Raw genomic sequence first — 24,185 nt, 5'->3', positions numbered from 1 at the left:
CAGCATAACTGATGAAGTCTATTTCCACTGCAGTGTCATGCATGATTCATTGAGTTGGTGCTCAACACTGTCAAAGTAAGAACAAACACAGTGGGGCGCATGTAAAAAAGTGGAGATATGAAGATCTATAAACGGATAAACTAATATTTAAGACCCTCATTCTGATGAAATATGGCTCCTCAGCTATAATAAGAACGCTCATACTAATAATTCATGACACATAATTAAACTCATAATCTCGAGCCTGCATGAATTATGCCTTAGCGGCAAGTTCATGCAGCTGGCACTTTTTTTTTTCCCCACCCACTGAATCTAAATATGGATGTATGCAGAGGGGATGCACGAGCTGCATCAATATCTGACCACGCAGTCAAGTCGCCACTGCTAATTGCTAACAAGTGCTAAGTGCTGACAGCACAAGGCTAATTACTGCTAGCATGTCTTCTTTGTGGACATCACATCAAATGGAGGAATTGGGCTTTTGGCTGGGGCTTGGACTCTCTGCCGATTAACACTGGCCCAGGAGCTACAATAAACAGTCAATAAACAGACATCTCTACGGAGAGACAACCCCATCACCAGATAATTAGCTTTGCCTTCACAAACAACTGCCCAGCGTGTGCCAACACCTGAATACTGCCCGTCGATACAGATACAATCAAACAGTGTGCTAGCTGTCTCACCGGTTACCAAGTGAACTTTATATCGAGTCAGACAGTACAGGACAAGTGGCTGCAAAAACTTCTGGATTCTTGTAGCCACACAACATTCTGTAACAGTCTCCTCACATCCAAAATATTTTTTTGTGATACAATGTACACATTACATATATTAGCAGATATATACTATATGTTGAGTAAAAATATTTTTAACTCCAGATGGCTTCAGTACGGCATGCAGTATGTGCATATATGGCTGTATCTTAAAAATACCAGACATATCAACCAAGTATATCTGACCATGGTTACTTTTAAGAAGCAGAAGCAAGCTGACAGGAGGTGAGGTGGCAAAGCTTATGAAGCTAGTGCCAATGACCTGTTAACCTTTCTACTTCACGTACATCAGTCATATACGTTTCGTTCATGTAACTTGTAGTGACAGCTTCAACACCTCCGTCTTCACCTCATCTCATATCCCAGAATAGATGCCAAGGACTAAACAAGAACTAGGAGAAGTTAACTTTATGTGAGACGAGGGGGTGGAATGAGGAAAAGTAGGGGATGGCAGGAAAAGGAAAGTATGACAGACGGAGGAAGGATGGGTGAGAGAGAAAGATGAGCTCTACAGGCTGATAGAGGAAGGGAGAGGGAGAGGTATAGAGTCAAGGTGTAAACATGATCAATCCGCTCTCAACTAGGTTCAGAGACAGACTTCCTCTTCACATTTTCAGCCTCAGTGAAGCGCAACGCCAGCTACCTCTTATCTGTCATGCTAGTTTGAAGCATCACACACACAGCTATGGACACACAAGCACTCGCGGCCACACATTACAATGCACATAAAGGGCATGGATCCACACACATATCTAAACTACCTTCAAATCCTTTAAATCTTCTAATTCTTATTAGAATGTTCTAACCAAAATAATGTTTGAGGCTACTCTAATCCAGCACACACCATAAAATCTCTACTAATAATTTTAAATCAATGGCTTAAGACGTGGCTGACCATTACGATCACTTCTCCCTGTGATGCTCCATTTATGATTTAAACCAGTATACAGGGAAAAGCTTAATATATATATATGCATCTTAATTCAAACGTGAATGCTTGCAGTCAATACCTATTTGCTAACTATCAGTTCAATGTAGCATAAAAGCATTGGGTCATTTATCCTGATAGTGGCTCAGCCAGCGTTCCAAGTAGCACACAGTGATCTATCAGGACAAGGACCATATTAGTGTCCAGAATGGTCATTAGGCGTAGGAGGCCATTATTTAACCCTGGAGGAGTCAATGTCCTCCCTAGGATCATGATTTAGTTACCTAGTCGCATCGATTAGGTCAAGACTAATGGTGCTGAATCATTATGCTTTTAGGTTTTCCAAATTCTGAAGCAATCATTTGTGTGCTGGTATATATATATAAATAGAGCATTTCAGCTGCTTTAATTGTGTCTGTGCCTGAGACAAGAACGTATTAATCATTTTCCAGTAATATTTCCTTTAGTCGGTAATGACTCAAGAACACATCAACACCTGCTGCGTTCTCCACCATTAACAGCACTAAAATTGCCTCCCCTCAGAATAGATTACCCAAAATGCCTGTGTTGTATCTCGTCTTACTCACCGCTGTTTTCTGGCACTGGATGGAGGTGCTGTTGAAGCGCAGTGCGGGCACGCTGTGGGTCTCCCCCTGGATGTGGAACATGCACTCGTAGTTCCTCTGTCCAGATTGGGGCTGGGGCAGGTTCTTGGCAGCCAGGGTGATTGGCTTAGTCACCCCGACTGGGATATATATCTGGGTTGAAGGCAGAATCTGGGGGCAATCCTGTGGAAAAAAAAAAGAAAGAAAGAAAAACACACTTAACTTTTATCCCCAAAAGAGACATTTATAGAGGAAAACGACTGAGATAGTTCAACGCAGTGAGAGCAAACACAGCACAAATAGAGAGAGATAAGAGACGGGGTGATGAAATATATCATTTGTTTGCTGCTAAAAGCCAAAAACTGAGAAATCCATGGGTTACATACTCTATTTGACTTTGTGCCACATTTGCTATAACACACACTAGTTTAAGAGCTGTGCTGTGATGCATGTCTTGCATGTGTTGCAGGCTTGTGCAACAGTCCCACTGGCCTTGCACCAGATTTAAATGCTGCATAGAATCATTTCAGCAAGAAAGCTTTTCATACATAGTTCATAGAGTATTATCCACCCAGTAAAACTATTCGCATCACAACAGTGCTGCATTGTTATGTTAGGAAAACTGACACCAGTGTATTACATCCATGTGTGGATTGGAGTAATGAGCTCATGAACTGTGTGCGTGTGTATGTGTGTGTGTGCATGTGTGCGTGCGTGATAATGGCCAGAGCTGATTTTTGTTTAGATCATCTGAAAAACAGCCCATCCACTGACTCACACCGCTGAAGTACACAACCCTGGAGGGTGTGTCCTCTAGTAAGACGAATGGTTTTCTCAGTGTCTTTGGATTGATTAAATACATTTGCATGTATTAACCAGACAAGAATAAGATGGGCCAGTGTGTGCCATATGTAGTTTTTTTCTTCAGATGTGCATTCATGCATGTGCTGGAAGAAATGGTCATTTCAGTGCTTATTCCACAATTTGGCAGAGACACAGAACTTCAACTCAACACTGGAAATGTGAGAGGGAGAGGGGGGAAAAAAAGAGCAGTGGGGTGGGTGACAGATCTTATACAACATGAATTAAAGCTTGGGTGGAACGAACCCACCCTGTGTTTCAGCCAAAAGGATAACAAACTAGATCACTGCTGGCAAATCACACTTCTTACAACCTGGAGTCATTTTGATGTGACTCACAATATAAGACATCTGCAGGCAGACAAGGAAAGCTCTATATATTTTTTTTTCTTTTTTAATGTGAAGGTAAAATGGCCTTCAAACCATGATTTGACACAAATCATTGACCAAGACAAAGAGCTGCTATTAAAGACAACATGCTCGTGTTGACAGGTCAAAAATGGAAAATAGTAATGAAAAATATTGACGAGATCCTTGTAAAATATTCACTGCACACGAGGCTCGCACACTCCCATTCGCAGCGCTTCCTTTAAGCAGATCTCTGGCTCCCTGTCAGTGAATTTTTCTTTCTCCTCCTCTTGCTGTAGCTGTTGCACATTAGAGGCTACAGCCTGTCCCCCAGGGCCTGAACACAATGCCGGAGTTTGTTCATTAGCCTGCTTAGCCCTGGCCTTGTGTGTCTGATCACACACAAACACATGCACAACACATAATGAGAGAGGGGAATACCATGCTTGGAGGAAGCGGACTGTAGAAGGCTTGATGCATAATCAGCGAGGAAGGGGTGCATGAGGCGAGGAATGGTGCATAGAGAAAACATGGATGGGCTGAAAGGAGGGAATGATGGAAGAAGAAAAGGGGAAAGAAAAGAAGAGGCGAAAAGGAAACTCAGGCAAGTAGAGAGAGAAGGCAGAGGAGGCTGATTTAATTGGGAACAGAGCAAAGGGTAAAGATAGCTGCTCGTGCAGGGAAAAGAACAGAGAAAGAAAAGGAAGAGGGATCAAAAGGAGAGACATGAAACAGAAAGAGCAAAAAAGTAGAAGGGAAATACATTTTTGACTGGATATGTAAAGGACAAATGCCTGGATCTCTCTCCATCCATCCCCTCTCCTAATTCATCCATCCATCCAGCTTCATCCGCGTCATGTACCCGAGCCTGCCGACAATGTCCTACTTAATTAACTGCCTGGAGTCCCAGACAACACTTGAAAATTGATGGAAGGGATGAGGGAGTGAGAGCGAGGGGGAGACAGGGAAGAACGGAGAGATTGATTTGCACTTGTGGCTTTTGAAGACTTGGTAAAAAAAAAAGAATGCAAGTGTCAAAAGCTGTGGGCTTGCATCGTCCGCATTGCCGAGAGAGAGAGAGAGAGAGAGAGAGAGAGAGAGAGAGAGAGAGAGAGAGAGAGAGAGAGAGAGAGAGAGAGAGAGAGAGAGAGAGAGAGAGAGAGAGAGAGAGAGAGAGGAGGGAGGGAGAGAAAGAAAAGAAAGGTTTCTCCATCTTAACTTGGAGAACTCAGTGTGTCAGAAGCTAGCATAGCCCGTAGCCAAAGCTACATACAGCTAACCAATGTTTTATTCATCCATTTATCGACTTTGTGTCAGCTCGGCTGTCTGCTTGTTGTTTTCTCTGGCAGTCATCTCTCCTCATAGCATCCTTTGACCTCATTCCACCCTCTTTAGTATACCATATCAAACATAAGATCACAAAAGCAGTGTATATGACAGATATACTTAGTATATGAATACCGAGGTGTCTATGTTTCTACATCAAACTAAAACGCTGGATGCACTTGAAAATATCGACAAACTGTGAACAACAATTTGGAGTTATTTCTTAAAAAAACAACAGAAAAATTAAAAAAGACGAGTTCTATCTTTGAGACTTTTATTTACCCTTTTACAAGGCAAAACAGAAAGACACACCTGTGAATTGTGAAACATTTCAGTGTATAAGGAGGAATATATTATTCAGACATTTATAAGGATCACTTTAAACTAATGATCAGAATTTCTTGCAGAGAGACAATTTTGCGAAAATGTGAAAAGTCATTAAAAAAAAGTTTGAACCTTACTTTAGGACTTTTTAATAAGCCAGCTGAATATTTTAATGTTGACTTTTAAATCTCTTCTAATTGATTTCCTTTTTGTCCCGTTACTTCATGCAAAGTAATACTATTAAATATGTCTTACCGTGCTGTCCACCTATTTTCTAGCAGCCGACTCCAGACAACTACATGTGCAACTTGGACATGTCACCGGTCCATCACAGAGCAACCACACAGAAACCGACAGAGTCACTATTTAATGTTAAATACGCGCTTTTGACTGTGGGATAAAACCAAAGAAAACACACACATACACAAACTGATTAGAGTTAAACTGGGACATTCTTCAGCTCACCACTACACATGGCCCTGGCAATACAGTTAGCAAAGTGATATTTTAATGTATTAATTGACTGAACGAAATACTTGTATCATTGCAAGTTACATTTGCTTGCTCATTTCTGGTGTATATAAGGTATTGAGGGACTTCTTTAGAAAAAGAGAGGTTTCTGGAAGTGTATGTGAATGTTAGCACTTTGACTCAGACAAAAAAAGTATGTTATTGTGAAGGGACGGTCAGAAGTTAACCACTGGTTTCCAGTCATCTATGAGACTGCATGACGATGCTGTTTTCTTGAATGAAGCCTCAGACTGATAGCCTCGACAGAATAAAGAGGAGTTCTGGGAAAGAAATGGAAGCAGGACCGAGAAAATATTGTATTTTGGGAGAGGAAGTGGGATGAAGGGAAAATGTTCTGCAGCAAGAAACTATTCCATCACTATTTGTGGCAGGTGCCAAAACAGTTTCAAAGCCCACATTAGGGCTACAAAGAGCAGAGTACATTAAAACAATATCTCACCGGGGGATTCGTTTGAAGCTGGGAGAGGTTTTCTTTCCCTTTTTTATTACCTGCCGTTTCCTGACTTCCTGCTATTCAATTCATCTGTGAAGGAGGACAGCGTGGTATTCAACACCAGATGTGACACCAGGAAACAAGTTAGACAATTGTATGTGTGCAGCACAGAAACCGAAACATGTTGAACGTGTCCAAAACTAATCGTCATACAAGGCGAGTGTCACTCAGCTGTCTCATATTGTGATCTTTGCTTTTCGATAGCCAATAATAACTGGAGTCCTGTGTTTACACAGAGCAGCAGCAGCGAACCTCATCATAAGGATCACTTAATCATGCTGTACTGTAAATTGCTAAGAGGCATTTTTACTGAAGTTGTACGTATGTGGCCGTGAAGTCGAAAAGATGCTGGAAAGAATGCGTGCCACAGATGGCTTCTCTACAGAAAACACAGCTACAAAAACATCTGCTTAATTTTTTTGTTGTTGATGGCAGTGTTTGCATTTTGACATCTTCATAAGTATTTTTAACAACAAACAGATGTGGATGCTGTGGCAGAAAACCTGCTTTGTCCCCCAAAACAATGTAAATTCTGTTCATATAAACAATTGATTGCAAGTAAACAAGTGTCACCGGCTTTAAAACAGACTGTCATACTCTGACTGGACAGGGGACACAACTTTTACAGCCTGTGTGTGTTTATACTGTGTTTTTAAGTGTGTGAATTAGTATATACATTACAAAGTGTGTGTTTGTACTGGCGGGCATCCAAGTCTACAACTTCTGTCACAGCAGCCCGAGGGCCTTCCTTACCTCTCTGTATTTGTTTTCCCTTCAAAAACTGCTGTTAGCTTTGGCGCCTCAAGCTATAACTGCAGTTCACCATTATTGAATGGTAAAATGCATATAAAATTAACATAATATTGAGATACATTGTATACATTAGCACATGTGCAGCTACTTTTAAATATTTCCTGCATTTAGAATGAGAGGAGCTTACTTTACATGTCGCCGATGAATATTTTAGGAATTCATTTGTAAAATTTTAATGCATGTGTATCTCCCAGGGACAAAAAACTCCCAAATAGCATTCCTAACAATAATATTCTTCCAGTTATATGAAAATTGATCTAATTGTTTTGACACATTCTTACTGCAGATACCCAGATGCAAGTTTTGATTGAACGTCGCCACGAGGTCTCTCAAAGGAGAGCAGCTGCCAGTCTAAGTTGAACGGCATCTAATATTAACACATCACTTCTACTGCACCAAAGTATGAGCGAAAAAAGTAGAAATCCTGTGTTCGGGCAGGTTGATGGTGGTGGTGGAGTGTGGGGGGTGAGATAATCTACTTTTACAGGTGAGCAAAACACCTTCTCACATCCGGCAAGAGCAAATAATGAGACAGTTGGCTGTAAAGTGTGTGTGTGTGTGTGTGTGTGTGTGTGTGTGTGTGTGTGTGTGTGTGTGTGTGTGTGTGTGTGTGTGTGTGTGTGTGTGTGTGTGTGTGTGTGTGTGTGTGTGTGCGTGTGTGTGTGTGTGTGTGTGTGTGTGTTTTCAGACGTGTACAGGGTGAGAGATTAACATCAAGACATGGAGGGGGAGAGGGAGACAAGTGGAGGGTAGGAGGAGGAGGATGAAGGCAAATGCTGGCTTCTATATAAATACGGGAAAAAATGTATGAAAAAGCCAGAAGAGTTCTGAAGGCTTTGGCTTAGCCTGACAAGATATAAATTAATAAAGCTCCAAAAACACTGTGCATATGTAATGAGGAAGATGTCTGGTCTGCTTTTCTTTTTTTTTTCAAAGCCCCCTACTCTTCTCTCTCAACTCCCCCCTCTTAGGTCCATCTATAATTAATTAGCCGACTCTGTGATGTGGGGACTATAGATCAGGGAGGAGAAAAAATAACATGCTAAATAATGAAGTAAAGCGATATGGCGAGCCCGGGGGGAGAGATGAGATGGGCATGGACGGTCACAAAGGAGCCAAGGGGGCACACTGGTACACTTGTGTGTGTGTGTGTGTGTGTGTGTTGGGTGGGGGAGCATACGAGGAGTTCCACAAATACTCCCCCACCGCCTGTCGACATGACCCCCCCCCCCCCCCCCCGGGCTCTGTGACAGAGGTCTCGCACTCCTTGGAAACCACACATTCATCTCTGGCCTTGAACTTCAGACCCATCCATAGCTTCACACACTCTCCTACACATTAATAAATGTCAGTAGGGGGGGGGGGGCTTTTATAAAACCAACGGGCATGACATGAGGCTGATTCTCAATACAGAGGTTAGATCTAAAACATGTCACTTCTGGGATGAGTGTCGCCTTCTTCCAGCAGATTGATAAATAATGCTGAGTGAAAACACAGATGACATAACCGAGTAATCACTCCCACTCCAACCAGGGAGAGAAGTGGAAACAAATAAATAAATTAAGCTCCTATGCATATATATGTTCACGATTGTGAGGATTAGATACAGGACAGCAACTATAGCTAAAGTCTGCAGTGATACAATGAGATGTAAACTCTGGAAGGAGAGTGAAAGAGTGACAATAGATTAATATTTTGAACTTATATAGACATAAATGCATAAAACAAACATGAAATAAACAAGCAGCTCTTCTAAAAACATTCCAATCATATAAAACACACAGAGGTCTACATATTGTTAGTTTATGAAAAGCCAGGGTAATAGCTTTTTAAAAACCTTTTTATTATTATTCCATAAAGTTTTCGTGTTTGAGAATGCTTTCCTTGATTAATAATAAATGCCGTCATGAACTGATCAAAACGGATCGTACCTGAATATGCCTGACACAAATTTGAGATTTTTTTCAATTTATGCCTTGAAAGAGAACAGACTTTTAGTACTAAGATAATTTACAATTAATTATTAGACAATTTTTTATACGGCGTTGGTTTTGGACATTCCTATGGGTTGTTTGCATTTAATAGTTTACATTCTTACGTCCATATTTCTGTGGCCTGCCTCTGACTCTGTCTCTAATTGATGTGTAATACCTTACCATGGCATGCCATGCATCACACGGCCATTTCCAGGGCTACATAGTGTCTTTTGTTCTGTGTACCAGCTGGCCAGCAGCCATGTTGAGTGTGTGAGTGGACTTGTAGTGGTCACGGTGATGACACGAACAAGACTAAAAGAACAAATCTGCCCATTAAATAGAGATCAGAAGGAGCATGTGTCAATGATAATTTTGCATTTACAAGCCATTGCCAACTACTGGTAGAAAACCTATGGAACATGTAGTAAACACCATTTACGACTGAACACGATTATTTAAACTAACTGTTCACATAGGCTGCAGAGTGGGGTTCATTCATGGTTTACGTGTGTGCGCGTAAAGTTGATGTGGGCTTATTAGCAGCAAAATCTGGAGAGATGTTCTGTGAGCCACCAGAAAGAAACGCCTTAATAAAACGGCAACATGTAAAGCGGTGCGGGAGGAAGGGAAGCCGCGGAAGAAAAGGGACTTTGAACTATGAAAGGGACTGTGAGATTGTCTGCCCACGCCCTTCTTTTCTTAGCAGAGTGGTGGAGAAGAAAAAGGAGAGAGTGAGAAGCCGAGAGATGGTAATGAGCGAGTGCAGCGGAATAGTGGGAGAGTTTGCAACATAGTGCAATGCAGGAGAACCTGTGACATGGATGTAATTCGGCACGGATTATCAAAGTCTCATGCAGCAGGAGCCTGACTGAATCTACCTGCAGATGTGCTCCTGCACATAAAGCACAAACATACATTGACTCAGACTCGGGGCTTTGATGTACCACCCAGGCGCACATACATGTTGATTCCATCTACTTAATCTCTTATCCTTGTTTTACAAGCACGCTGCCAAACCTACGCAGTTTATCCCCTCAACACATGGTGCAGTGAAACAGTAACAAAAAAAAGAAAATAAGCAGGAATGTGTGAATAGTTTTTTGCGAGAGCATCTTCTTTACCCCCTCATCCCTCCGTATGGATTTTCATAGAGCAGAGGGGGAAGGGGTGGGGGCGCTTGGCACCCCGTTATCATTCTAACCCAGATATGTCAGCAGCAATCAAACCCGGTGCTTTTCAGCTTTTCAAAGACAAGCCGCGATTCCAGAGGTAGATATGCTCTCCTATGGCTCCTCCGTGCACACAATAGCACATTTGAGAAATGAGGGAAGATTAAAAATGTGAGTTTTGTTTCTTAAACAAAAAAAAAAAAGCAGCCGGGCAGGTGGAACTGATAGACAACATTTTGGTATGCAGCTATGATTGATGATTAACTACGCAGACTTATCTTTACAGCTGTTTTACAATGTCCTGGTTTTACACTGGTGACTCACCCAGATCCAACGTGCAAAAGTTCACTGATCATCTTCACCTTACGTGTGCATCAACATTTTACCTAATTTGTTCTTCATTAAGATAATTCTGGAGGAACAAGAGACAGAAACTAGATGGAAAAGTTTAAAAGCTGCAAGTAATTAAAAAAAGTAAAAGAAATTGGAGTTATTTTGAGGCACATGAGCATCTTCTGAAGTTGTAGTAACAGATAGAAGTTGAAAAGAATCTCCAGATGTCTTCTTGTGTCTTCAACACTAAAGATGATGTGTTAATGAACGATTCGGGATGCATGATGGTGTTGTTGTGCTAAACATTGAAATAGGTCAAACTTGTGTTGAATCTTTTGAATTTGTGAAATCAATTATAAAACACATCGCTTCTGTTTTACACTTGTCATAATAACACACGCTGTTTAGGGCTCTGTTGTCAGTTTTCAACTTGAGAATATGAATAATGGAATAAAAAAAATAATCAGATACAGTAACTCTGTATTTCATAACAAGATGTAATCAGAAATATATATTCCAGGTATGTTTCATGTGTTTTTCATATAAGCAGATATGGCAGATTATGGAGCAACTAAGATTGCGTTTATGTTTTTTTTAGAATAGACTTAAGAATAAACTTAAGTAATATAAAATGGAAGTGATGGGTCAAAATAAAACCAAACCAAACCAAAAGTCAATTAGTCTTTGTTTTTTTATGTTTTCAATGTACTTTGCTGCATGTGGCAGCTTCTACAATACTCATGTGCACCATAATGTTCTGTTATACTGAGTTTGTTGAATTAGATGGATGGGGGAGGCATTGGAGGAGGTCATAAGCTCATTTTTACAAGAGAAATTCTGAATATTTCAGCCCTCCCATGCTTTTCAACATAACATGCAAGCTAAAGTCTGTGATATTCACTGAAATATCAATAAAATCATTAAAATAGAACATTTAGATGTGTCACAAAGCAACAAAACAGAGCTCTAGTAATCACCCATTAGGTCAGCAAGTCGGCAGAGTATCTGCAGACTTAACAATGGCATGAAGCCACCACTAGGGGGCAAATGGAAGAAACAAAAAAAGTTTAAATAAGTTCATTTCCATTGCCTGACATACTTGAATAAGCTGAATATGTTACAGCTTCTACAGGATGAGAATACAAATACTTTTCTGTGAAAACATTCGTATTATTGTATAAATATCTCTGAAGCTTGTAAACAGTGAATCACTGGACATCTTGGATGTCAACAGGACTATGTTGATGTCAATTAGATTATGAGTCAAATCAGAGAAGTCCACTTTATGAAAACGGTGGTGAAAAGCCAGACACAACAGACATGGTTAGCCTGTCCTGGGAGATTTTATTTCCACTTGCTCCTCCAATCCACAATCCCAGCTGTTTCTCAATCACAGTCTCCCTCCAGTCTCCCCTCCGCCTGTACTTGTGAGTTTTATTTTTCCTTTGGCTCTCTTTGTCGTGTCATTTCCGAGTCTCCCAACGCCGGTGACACTCAGTGATGCTGCAATTCTCTCTCTTTCTCTCCGACATACTGGGCTTGGTGGCGAGAATGCAATATTCACCATTAGAAAGGCTGCTCTCTGCAGGAAACGAAGATTGAATACAGCCTGAATAATTAAGCCACTGGGACCTGTAACTGACACAAACACAAACACGCCCAAACCTCTGCCTATCATGGCGTTGTATTCCTGCGGGTGTGCCTCGTGTCCATTTGTGAGAATCTTTACTCCCCATTAGCTCTTCATTAGAGCTTCCTGTATGCCAGCGTGTTGGCATAAGCTGGGGTGACGCCTGCTGCACCGGTGGGCCTTACCGGGTCGAAGAGGATTACATCAAGGAGAGAGTAACCTCGCAGCAACGTTACACCCACCACTCGCTTTTGTCAGCTCTGAGCTCTGCTGACTGCTTCCCATTTTCTCAATGTCATATCTGGATTAACACTTTTCGACTAATTAAGCCAGCACAGCGTCCTTCAAAATCTGCATAAACATATCGTGTAATGCAAGCTGCACTTCTGAAGTCCCGCCCTTTTCAGCGGCTACAACTCCGCTGTCCTTGTGTAGTCGTCTACTGAGCGCACTTCTTAGGGTACGACAGGCTGCTCTCGCCACAGTGTGTCCCAGCCGGGGCGACCCACCCTCCCTGCCTTCTGTCGTGTAGAGATTGATGCTCTTCAAGGCAGAGTGAGTGGAAGTACAGGGAATTTAGGAAGAGATGCCAAAACAAAACAGCAACAACAACAAGAGAAAAAAAAAATGCAAGGCCAGGGAGAAGCAAGTAAAGGCGAGCAGTGGAACGGTGAAGTTAAAAATAGGCACAGAGCGGTAGAGGAGAAACATCTGTACATGCTTGTGACAGACGGAACATGCGTTTGTCACCATCGGGCATATTCGTATGAGGACACACAGCAATGACATCCAGAGATTCAAACCACAGTTTCTCTGAAGGTGCAGCACGCTCATAAAGCACACTTGCATACGCCGTGCTAGCCCAACTCTCTTAATGAAAGGCTGAATTGCATTACCAGTACTCAAAAAACACTTACACTTCTCCACCTCACCTCATTGTTTCCTCATTAACAAATTACAGCAGAGGGAATTGCCAAAACACCTGACACACTCCCACGCTGATTTCCCTGAGGGGAAATACAATCACCAATTCTTGGACGCGCGTCCCCAGAAGTTTTCTTGGGCTTAAGATGCAGGAGGAGGCGAGTCGCTACCAAACCAAGGGTTAAATACTGGCCGGTCATGGTCTGACTGAGCTCCATCTGGCAAAGAAAGCATGTGGTTACTTCACCCTGTCGCCTCCACTTCCTCTCCATGTTCCCTCGCTTTCTCGCGCTCCCTCCCTTCCCTCCAACTACAGAGTGCATTTGGAAAATAAATTGCGTCACTCTAAATGTAATCTGCTGCTTGTTACTCTGAGAGTTTCTGTACTCGCCCTCCCTCGCCTCGGCTTCTTTCTTCATGCCTCCGTCTGAACTTTTTCTGTTTGCAGCTGGTTGTCATTAAAGCACATTTGTCTGTCTTTGGTTTGGGACTGATGGATGGCATTGGAGAACTACATGCAGGATATCAGATCCCACCTCTACTGATGCTCTCGTTTTCACTCCCCTATTCACGACATTGTTTAAATTTTAAATAATATCACTGAGAATGCGCCGCTTCAAACTGAGTAGAATGTGTTTCGAAGTATTCAACCTCAGTGATACAGAACAGAGGAATCACATGGACCAATAAAGGCAGCAAGAACAAGTGGTGGAGATTAAAAAAGGAGGTTATGTATGGTAACAGATGAAGGAAGAAAAGAAAGAACGAATGGAGTCCGTGGACCGTGACAAGGAGCCAAAAAAGGATACAAAGCCGAAGAAGAAACATGATTAGGGTGAAAGCACTGCGTGGGAATAGAGGAGAGGAAAAAAATAAAGGCGAGTGATGAGTGGTGAAGACAGATATTATGAGGAGATAAAGACACAATAAAAGAGGGAGGGAGGAAAACAGAGGGGGGAAAAAAGAAACGGCGGGTATTATTCAACCGCCAGCCCACTCCACCATCTCCCCCTTGCCCACATGCCCCCTGCAGCCCCGTGCTGCTGGTTGTGCTTTGTCCTGATAAGAACCAGTGACAGTCACATACAAACACACTAAAGCAGTGTAGTCCAACACACACGCATATCCATGTGCAAAGTGAGGCCCCTCAAGCAGCCTTGGCCCACAGTGTGTGGGATGTTCTTCTCCAGTGTGTGTGCATGTGTGTGTGTGTGTGTGTGTGTTCTGCTCAGTGTCTGAATACTAGCCAGAGTAAACACAGTGTGCCAGAATGTCACGGTCCACGGCCTTCACACCTCCATCACAAATAACCCTGTCAGCCATAGTGTGTGTGTGTGTGTGTGTGTGTGTGTGTGTGTGTGTGTGTGTGTGTGTGTGTGTGTGTGTGTGTGTGTGTGTGTGTGTGTGTGTGTGTGTGTGTGTGTGTGTGTGTTGCTATAAGTGTATTTGATTTGTTAGGAGTGTATAAGAAGAAGGCAGCGCTTGAGAATTTGTGTCAACCTGCTGATACATTATGTGTGGAGCCCATTTGAACTCTCTAGGATTAATGTAGTGTTTAGGGGCAGTGCATTCTACACTAGCATTTGTGTAATTGACACCGAAAATGTGAGGGTGATTGTGATTGATACAAGAGTAGTTATGTTTTGATAGATCCTTTCATACTGCATGTGTGATGAGTGTCAGAGCACAGGTTTTAAAAAGTTTTAGATGGAGTAGCCCACCACCATTCAATTTTGCTGCACAAATCAAGACGGACTAAAGATGAATATATTGCTGTGTTACCTGTAATGTGAAATCGTACCGGGGCTCATTAATTTATGTTTAGGGGTGTAATGAAAGATGAATGAGTTTGAAATCAATGATTGATTTAAATTACAAATGTGTTTTTGTTTTTTTTAATCAGAGAAAAAAAAATTTAAGCTGCATTTATGCTCCCAATTTTGCAAAAATACATCTGAACCTGGTTTAGCTGTTAAAATCCAGCATGTGTCTGTTCACATGTTTAGAAGCAGCACCAATCAATAATACATGGTTAAAACACAAAATCTATTTTTGGAGCAAATGTAAAGATGATTTGAAATAAGCCTCACCATACAATCATGTGCCACTCTATCTATACAACTGCAGTATTTTACACCACCACTGCTCAGTTAAACCACGAATTGAGACCAGAAACTGAGGGAACAGCAAGGCTATGGTTCAGTCTCCCCAGGAAGGCTTTTGTAGTGCTGCATGCAGCTGTATACACAAGAAGTGCCAGAAATAGTTGTATAACAACATTAAAAAAAAAAGCGCTTAGGAGAGAAGTTCAAACCCAGTTTTGCTTTCTGCACAGATGTCCAGTCAACAAATCTATGCCAAAGTTCAACTCTCGGTTGAAGAGAGTGAAGCAAACCATACCTGTCTGTCAGTAAACATTTTCCCAAATGTTGATAATATACACAGAGTGCAGAGTGACATTCACTTTATTGGACGCTCACTAAAATGTGTGTCAATACATTTTCTTTAACCCAATGGGCGTTTAAACATAAGCTTCAAAACTTCAAGGTGAGTTTAAAGAAACACTATTACACAGGAAATGCTTAAATTGACCTCAGACTGATTTCTAAGAAGAAAGAAAAACTATACATGAGCTCTCGCCACCACTGTCGAGTACTACTGTGAGACAATACGTTGTCATATTTTCAAAACCTCCCACTAAGTACGACTTATTGGGTATATGTTCACTACAGTAGTTTTCTGTGTACAATGCTGATGTGAAAACAAAATGCTTTGCTAAAACAAATGGACCAACCTCTATGAGATATATGCAATTATTAAAAAAAGAATAATACTACACAATAACACCAATCTCAATAACTCGCAAAACTTGTTTTTTTTGCTATGTTGTAATATTTCCCTTAGTTTACCATAGTTAGTTTAGAAGAAAAAAGACAAACATGCACTAACATCCAAATATAATCACTGGCCATTAACAAAGTTTGAACTTCATGTAAGAACGGGGCAGAATATATAATACCAGTGGAAGGTGATTAAAATATAAAAGGGTGAATAAAAATCATTGGGGTGAAATAAAAATAAATTCAGGAATGTGAAGCCTGCTAATCAATGTAGTGATTAAAAAACAAAAAGTCACAAATCAGCATAATATTTACACTGAGTTCATTCTGACAGAAAGCAGTTTTACCACATCTGGAAGGAGACGAGGAATCGCTGGTACCGGTCTGGACCTAAACCCCAGACAAACAACATCGAGGCTGTGCAAATACACAAGCTGCACAATCTGCCTCTTGTATGTAAAGCTAAAACCCATATGATTAAAAAAGTAATAGAGCAGAGAAAGACGGAGAGAGAAAGACGGAGAGAGAAAAAGAGAGCGAGAGAGGAGGGAGGGAGACAGTTTAAGGGGGGGGAGGAGCTGCGCTGCTCCCACAAATCTCAATCAAGTTAACCGCTGCCTTGATTGCTGGAGTGAGACTGAGCCTTGCTTTGCAGCAAAACAAACACGTAAGCATGTCTGAACACAACCGAGCCCAGCCACCCCGAACCTCGCCTGGCACTCATCAAGTCTCCGGCTCAGAGGAACAGCTTCTCTCCGGGGGCGCAGGGGGCCAACGAGGAGAACGATGGGCGCACAGTGAAGTCAAAGACAAAAATTAGAAATGGCAAAGAAGCAATAGTTCAATTTAAAAAAAAAAAAGAAAAGAAAGAAATTGTCTCTCCAGTTTTTTTTTTGTGCGTTTGTTTTGATAATAAAGTAACTCCTACTCCTCTCCTGCAATTTTCCGCCCGGTCGCATCTTAATTTGAGAATTTGTTTGTTGTGCCATTTGAGGTATTGTTGATTCATGCATATTTGATTTGGAAATGTCACTCATTATATTAATTTCCTCTGCACTTCATTCTCCCCCTTCTTTTCCCCTTCTTTTGACACAGTTCGCTCACAAAAACAAACAGCGCTTTCACTCTTTACTCGGCTTGTTTGATATTTGCTGGTGAGATTTTTTTTTAATGTGTTGAACTTTTTTTTTGTGGCGTATGCAGGGGGTGGGGTATCAGACATTCACAAACAGCAGATTCCCTACAATGTAGTTTGGTGGAAAAAATTACAGCTGGAAAGTGATTGAGCCCTGCTGGTGTGAAGAGCAGGCAAAAGGAGGTGGCAAAAAAAAGCTCATCTGCAACACACCGATCTTCTTGGTTGCCATGGTAACACAAGATTCAGATACTGTCACATGAGAAGAAGGGGGGGGCGAAAAGAGGACAGGAATTAAGGTTACACAGGAATTGGTGATACCCAGCTATCTTTTCATTTGATCATATTTGCGATAATACTGAAGTTGACCTTTTTTTATTGGAGTGGTTTAAAAAACACTTCAGCTTCACTCGTACTTTGAGCAATGCTGATCATGGGCCTTCTTTTATGCTGCTAAAGCCACCTTTAAAGCTCAAAATGAGCAAGTCACACCTTAACTTGTTCAGTATGGTGTGAGTCTAACAGTGCAAGAGTACAGTTGTGTTCACCATGAAGCTATCATGGTCTTTTCTCCTCTTCATATCTCTAGAAAAGCTCGACCACCAAGTCGGGCAGGAAAAACAGCCTCTGCTCACGCGAACATTTCTATCGGGCCCTATGATCGCTTTTTAAAAATGAGTCTTATCCAATCCATCTGCAATGTTCATCTGCAGGAGAGAGCGGGGAAAGGTCTGAGTGAAATGTCTGCTATCAGGAGAGGTGATTCCTCTCTCATGTTAAACATGTCGATTTGTATGCAGGATAAAGCAAGAGCACGGACAAAAAAAAAAAAAGAGCATTGTCTGAGATCTAAATTAAGGGTGCGAGCACATGTGAAGACATACAAATCCCTGATGGTATGCTAAACCATTCCCACTTTACCTGCAGCTCATGTGTTGGGGAACACACATACACACGGCACTTTTCCATTCTCCTGTTTCCTTCAATAACCTACTGTATATTTCACATGGTGGGATTTGAAGGTAAAGAGAAAGACGGATGAGAAAAAGATGGGGTGACTGAGCATCAAAGCGGTGAAGGATGAGGTAGGGAGCGATGGGCCCTGGGGAGGGGAAGGATAAGCCTAGCCTACAGGAAGAGCTGTACTTGTTGGGGCATTGAGAGCGCAACTAATGGATATGGCAGCTAAGAGAAGGATGATGAATGACTCTGTGCCTGCGCGTGTGTGAGTGCGCGTGCATGTCACTGTAAGAATGTATACACATTTGTGCGGGAAAGACACAAAGCTATAGGGGTGCGTGTGTGTGTGTGTGTGTGTGTGTGTGTGTGTGTGTGTGTGTGTGTGTGTGTGTGTGTGTGTGTGTGTGTGTGTGTGTGTGTGTGTGTGTGTGTGTGTCAGAGCATATGATGGATTCTGTCGTGAAGCATGTGGTCGGTGGTTTCTTGGGTGTGCACGAGGTGACAGGAGAGGTCTCCCTGTCCACATGCCACAGTCAGCCAGTTTGTCTTCCCCGTCTCTTTCCTTCCTCCTGCCTCTCTCGCTTCATCCCCCTTGATCCTTTTGTCCCAGTGGCTTTGTCCTTAAACAGCTTCATCTCCAAAATGTACAGCCCCAATTAACTCTTTAGATACAATCGACAACCAGACAAGTATTGTCCGTTCATTCAGTGGATTGTCTCAACTTCTAATAGTCGTACTGAAGCAGACCAACTCATTAGTTTGCATAAAATTATGTTTGCTTTAAATACTTTGCAGTTCAGTGATGCTAGTGTCAAATTACAAGTGCTTGATGCTCAGTACATTTTTTTCCCCACCAAGTTAAACAGAGAAATCAGAAACAAATGTGTCATCTGCAAAAAGAAAGAAACTTAAATATGATTTTTTGTTTTAAATGGAATGATGCTAAAACCCAAGGGTCATATAAAGGACTAGAACAACATGTTTTCATGTTTCTGTCAATCATGAGGAACAAACTAAAAAATTCACAAAATATGTCCTTTTGTGCAGATTTATTTGTTCTGTTACGACAATTTCATTACACTGAAAATAATGCCTTCAATCGGGCCATAAAATCCCTAGATGTTTTGGAAAATGTGTGAAACAAAAGCAGCAAGTCTTCTGATAAAAGAATCTGGAACCAGTTACTTGATTAGCATTTTTCTTAGAAAAAAAATCTCATTAGTCAATTAATAAAACACTTGTTAATTAATTTTCTGTCAATCAACAAATAAACAGATCCAAGTCTATTAATTCAGCTCCAACACAGACAGTTAGTGTTTAGTACATGCTGCACCGACAAAAGACGGCCTCCTGTCACTCACTGATAATTCTACTCTGTCTATATGTTTACTTGAAACCTGCTTTCCACAATTTCCTTTCCTTTTCTTCCCCGCAAGGCTTTCCTGTTTATCCATCCGTTGCCCCTCTGGCCTCTCTCAGCTCAAAGTGTGCTCGCCAGCACTCTCCCCATGCCCTGCAGATGGGTGCACTAATCCGCTAACGTTAGCGCCGTGAGCCGTGAAGACTGGGCCCGCGTCTCATTTTTGGACGGGTACGGGCCAGCAGCGGTTTGCCATGCTAGTGTTTGGGATTCAGCACAGCTCCGGTCGAGGAGAGAGATAAAGACGAAAGTAATTGGATGAAGGTTGACCAATTAATAAAGGCCAGTGATTCAGAGCAGCCAACAAGAAAAGGAGGGCTTTAATCTGCATAGAGATAACAATGTGTCAAACCACAAACACAAAGAGATGGAGTGAAATTGTGTATTTGTGCACAAGCGTCTCTGAGACGTTGGGTCAGCTAAAGCACGGGCATAAGCGTCAATCGCTTGGGAGAGCAGAGGGTTTACATCTATAAGTCTGCAGAGACGATATGCATCTCAGTGTATGTTTCCGTGTTTGCTAATTTATGCTGGGCCATGTTTTTGAGGGTACAAAAGAGACACAAGTTGGCAAAATCCATGGTGAACTCATAACATGGCTCTGTGTCCACCGCTAATATTCCTGTGTACAGACCAGCAGTTGACAAACACTTGTTATGCCTCGCATGATGCCTTCTGGAGCCGCCACTCGGCACGATTGATATTAGCTTTTATGCTAATGCAGCATTTGGCTATGTAAGAACAAGGCAGTATTTCCATACACAGTCATTCATCCCAGCCTGCTTATGGCCTTATGGGCCACGACAGAATTATTGCTGCACAGTACACAAGCTGTTGTCACTGTGCCAAGAGCCCCTATTACACATCCAGGCAGCAGACACACAGCGGGGCGATGTGAGGAAAGCCTGAGGCAAAAGCCACAGAAGGTGTGAGGGCAAAGGTATGTGCGCAGCTGAGTACCATTTCTGCTTATGTTGTGAGGACAAGGCGAGTTATGCAGACAGGACAGCTTTCTCAATAAGAAATCCCAGGTTAATGTTCCACATTTGCGTGAGGTGACATCAGTGTCTTTTGGATGGGTTTTTACCTCCGAGACGTTGACGCGTCCCTCCTGGAAAGAGCAGTCGTTGGCGTTCTGGGTGCACATGTGGCGGTACTTGCACCAGTGGCAAGGGAACGAGCCGTTTACACAAGAAAGGCAGCTGTAATGAGAAGAGACAGGAGGTCAGCAGAGTCATCTACTCTCGGTTTGATTTGACCACTGTGCTGCATACCAGTTTCATTCAGACAAGACAAGTTACATTCATCATATTTCATCAATAAACTGATGAGGTTTGCAATAGCTTTCGGTCGGTTTTTACCATAAATTGTCTTCACACAGCAAAGCATTAAAGGTGATTATTGGGTAGGTTGTTTTTGGGATGTCCTGATCTCTAAGAACCACGCTGTCCTGTTCTTTCTGTGTATGAGCTCCATCCTTCATCCGTCAGGCTACTTATAAAGTAGTTGTTCACCCGTAGGCCAAAATTAAAATCCAACCCTTGCTGCTAGTGACTATGCACGCATAAGTCACCATTGCACAATACAGCTGAGGATAAACCTCTGGGAACCAGTTGGATTCTTCACTGTCTCAAATATGAATAAAAGACACAAATTTGATTTATTGACACACTAGATCAGTGCCGTCACTTTCAAACATAGTTTCACTTTACTTGTTTAAGTACTACTACTACTACTAATAATAATAATACTTATACTATTAGCTTTCTGATGCTTGGACGCAATCTTTTCCAAGTTCGAATGATGTAGTCCCCTGTGGTGGTAAACAGAACAGCTCTTCTCGTCAGACCATTAGCTTGTATGCACTAGTGAGTGTGGCAGGTCGCGGAATCAAAATAAACTATAATTTATGAATAAGGAGATTATAAAATGTTGTAAACACAAATATATGATGATATATGAATCCTCAATATTTGTACATACATTTGTACTGCCATGTTTTGGCAGAATACCCATCTTCAGTTGTTTAACAGTCTGCCCATTGTCAAAACTGGGCTTTTTCCCACCCTGTCAGTAATCTTTTCTTCCTCTTGCTCTCACCTTTTATCCCACCTATCCCTGAAATGTTTTTACCTCTTTCTCCCCCCCTTACTTCTCTTGTTCATCATCACCAACTGTGTGTGACTATCAATTGCTCACTGCTTCTATATGTTCAGTGATCTCCCTCTGAATTGGCCTTCCCTCTGAATATATTTCCTGTCTTTCTATACCTCTGTTGTTTCATTCTGTCTATCCATTCAGATGTAAGCCTTTCTTTCCGTCCCTCCATCTCTGCCTCTTTCACTCCCTCCATCCCTTTCATTTGCTCTCTCCCTGTTCTTTGTCTAAAGCTCTCTTTCATCCACGGGGCTAAGAGCGCTCCACCATTTTAAATTCACCTGCTTTCGCCGAGCCGAGGTGCAGATAGACGGGTCGAGAGGGGGGGGGGGAAAGGGAGAAAGGAGGGAGGCAAAAAGAAAAAAAGAAAAAAGAAGGAGATCAAAAGCAGGTGGATTTCCCTGACAGAGGTGTAGACGCCGGGGTATCGTGAGAGAACGGGGAGGGGGAAGGCAGATGGGGAGGTGGGGGGGTCCTCAAGGGAGGGGAAGGGGATGTGAATATTGGTATATCTGTGTGCATTTTCAAATGAAGGGACCCACGGAGGAGAGTCAGGCAGGTTTACTTGCACCGTTTATCAACACGGCTTTACGTTATTGGTTACACTCACCCCCCGAGAGATGCCGAGCCGCTTGGTATCTCATTTATGTGCACTGCATTATCTAATGTTACCATTACATGTGAACAAATAAAATTGTTTCATTCTATTACGAAGCTCACTACAGCCATTTCTTTTTCTTCTTCTTTTCAACATGCAGTTCAGCTGCAGGATTTTGTCTCTGCGACTATTTTCGCTGCTTCAACATACAGTTTAATGGAATCACAATAAAATACTACTTTAATAGAGCCAAGGGAAGGAAGTCAGGAGTGCTGATTTGTATTCACACACATCTGCCTGGTGTAAATGTGTGCATCTGTCGGAACTGAAGTGAGCGCACTTCTGACAAGCTCTCGAGTGTGTTTTAACCCCGTGTAAAACGCTCGCTCTGCCTTCCCCTCATCCGCATGAAAAATGAGGCCTTAACTCTTAAGCTCTGAGATGGAGCCCATATATGAATCCATCAAACCCCGACGTGGATTCATTTGGATCAATTAGGCCCGCTCGTTTGTTAGGTGCACACTTTAAGCGATCGCTTCCAACCCAGACCCCTCCTTTTGAACGAGATCAGAGGCTGGAGCTTAATTCAATCCCACTACCGCTTTAATTGACCAATTTAGCATTGTGCTGACAGAAGCTGTCCATTTAGAATGAAAGATGTGCAGCTGAGGAAATAACAGGCCTCTTAATACCACACGAGAGCAAATAGGAGATTTGTCAGTGTTGCCTACAAATAGAAGCAAAGTGATCAGGCTAAACTGGGTTAGCATACAGTGCTCAAACTCCAAGAGGAGAAAAGAGATTTCGGCTCGGTGGTTTTGTCCAAACAAAAGAACGGATGTCAATACTGAACAAAAGAGCGGATGACATAACTGATGAAAGACAAATGCGCACAAGGTAAGTTAGCTGGGCTCATTAATCTTCCTTGGCTTTGTAACAATCACTCTTCTGAATGTCAGAGTCTTTATTATGTTGGGGCCCACCAGTGGGTCAGCGTTCATCAAAATACAGTACAACACCAACTCAACTCAGCAGGCAATTAGAACAAAGCAGTGAATAGTACAACGTATCGTAAGTAGTTCACACATGTCAATACGTCTGTCCTAATAACCATTTTTATATCTTTTATTCATGTCAAATCAACCTTGTTAGTGTACTGGCGACTTTGAAATAATGAGCAAAATATCAGCAGGTAACCACTGACAACTTTCAGTGACTTTCATGTTTACGCCCTTTGAAATAAAAGATGGCACAGTTCTGTGTGCCACCAAGGGCCAGCGGTAGGATCCGTCTGACGGCCCCCCACTGCTCACTCTTTGGTTCTTAGGAGTAACTAGAACCCCTGTCATGAGCTACCTCAGGATCTCAGAGTCTCAGAGTGTTTTAGGCCGGGCGCACCCCTTTACAAGAAACAGCCCACCCAGGGCCATTTGAGGACGTTTGATTCTCGCGTCCAGGGGTGGGCTTCTTTGCTTTAGACCCCCCAGTATCTCCTTATTGCTCCTTCCTGTCACTTTCTATCGCCTGTAGCCACTCCGAGGCTCTGAACGGCTGGAGACACGCTCCCCGTATGGCCACGCTCATGATGCTAATTTAATCTGCTCATATTCAGATGCTAATCGAGATGCTCTGGCTTTGGAGCAGCAGTGGGGTTTTTGTGTGTGTGTGTGTATTTTTTTTAAGGCCAAACACAATAGAGTGTGATTTCCTCCTCTCTCCCCTCCTTGGTCAGTTTGGAGTGCTCAATACAATCCGCTCTCCTGGTGAGATGCGTTTGACACTCCTGCACTTGGCAAAATGAGTTATTTATTGGCTACTATTCATTTCAAAGGAGTGGAGGTGAATAATTTAACAGTCCTCTCGAATAGTCTATCCTATCATTACTGGAGAGGGGTTGATAAAACACAGAGGGACTAATATCCATGCACATAATTCTTTTCATACAACACTGAGCATTTAGTTTACAGAAAAATAGAGCAATCTTAATCCACCATTCAGAACATAATTCTTCCAAATGTTTGAACGGTACTCTTAATCCAGTT

General features: G+C 42.2%; 1 protein-coding gene across 2 annotated transcripts in view; it reads right to left on the bottom strand.

The window, feature by feature from the left end:
• plxna1b (plexin A1b) overlaps positions 1-24,185 on the bottom strand; it is a gene marked incomplete at its 5' end in the record, with an annotated part of 162,974 nt that overhangs the window by 58,369 nt on the left and 80,420 nt on the right. For both annotated transcript variants that reach the window (XM_080495587.1, XM_080495588.1), the window contains 2 exons: positions 2,289-2,489; positions 20,476-20,590. In XM_080495587.1, coding sequence (XP_080351713.1) covers positions 2,289-2,489; positions 20,476-20,590 — 316 coding nt within the window. The remainder of the gene's footprint in view (positions 1-2,288; positions 2,490-20,475; positions 20,591-24,185) is intronic.

The sequence above is a fragment of the Blennius ocellaris genome (assembly GCF_963422515.1).
Source record: "Blennius ocellaris genome assembly, chromosome: 4".
Classification (NCBI taxonomy): domain Eukaryota; kingdom Metazoa; phylum Chordata; class Actinopteri; order Blenniiformes; family Blenniidae; genus Blennius; species Blennius ocellaris.
The sequence above is the reverse complement of the archived record's forward strand: the minus strand, read 5'-3'. Positions and strand labels throughout refer to the sequence as shown.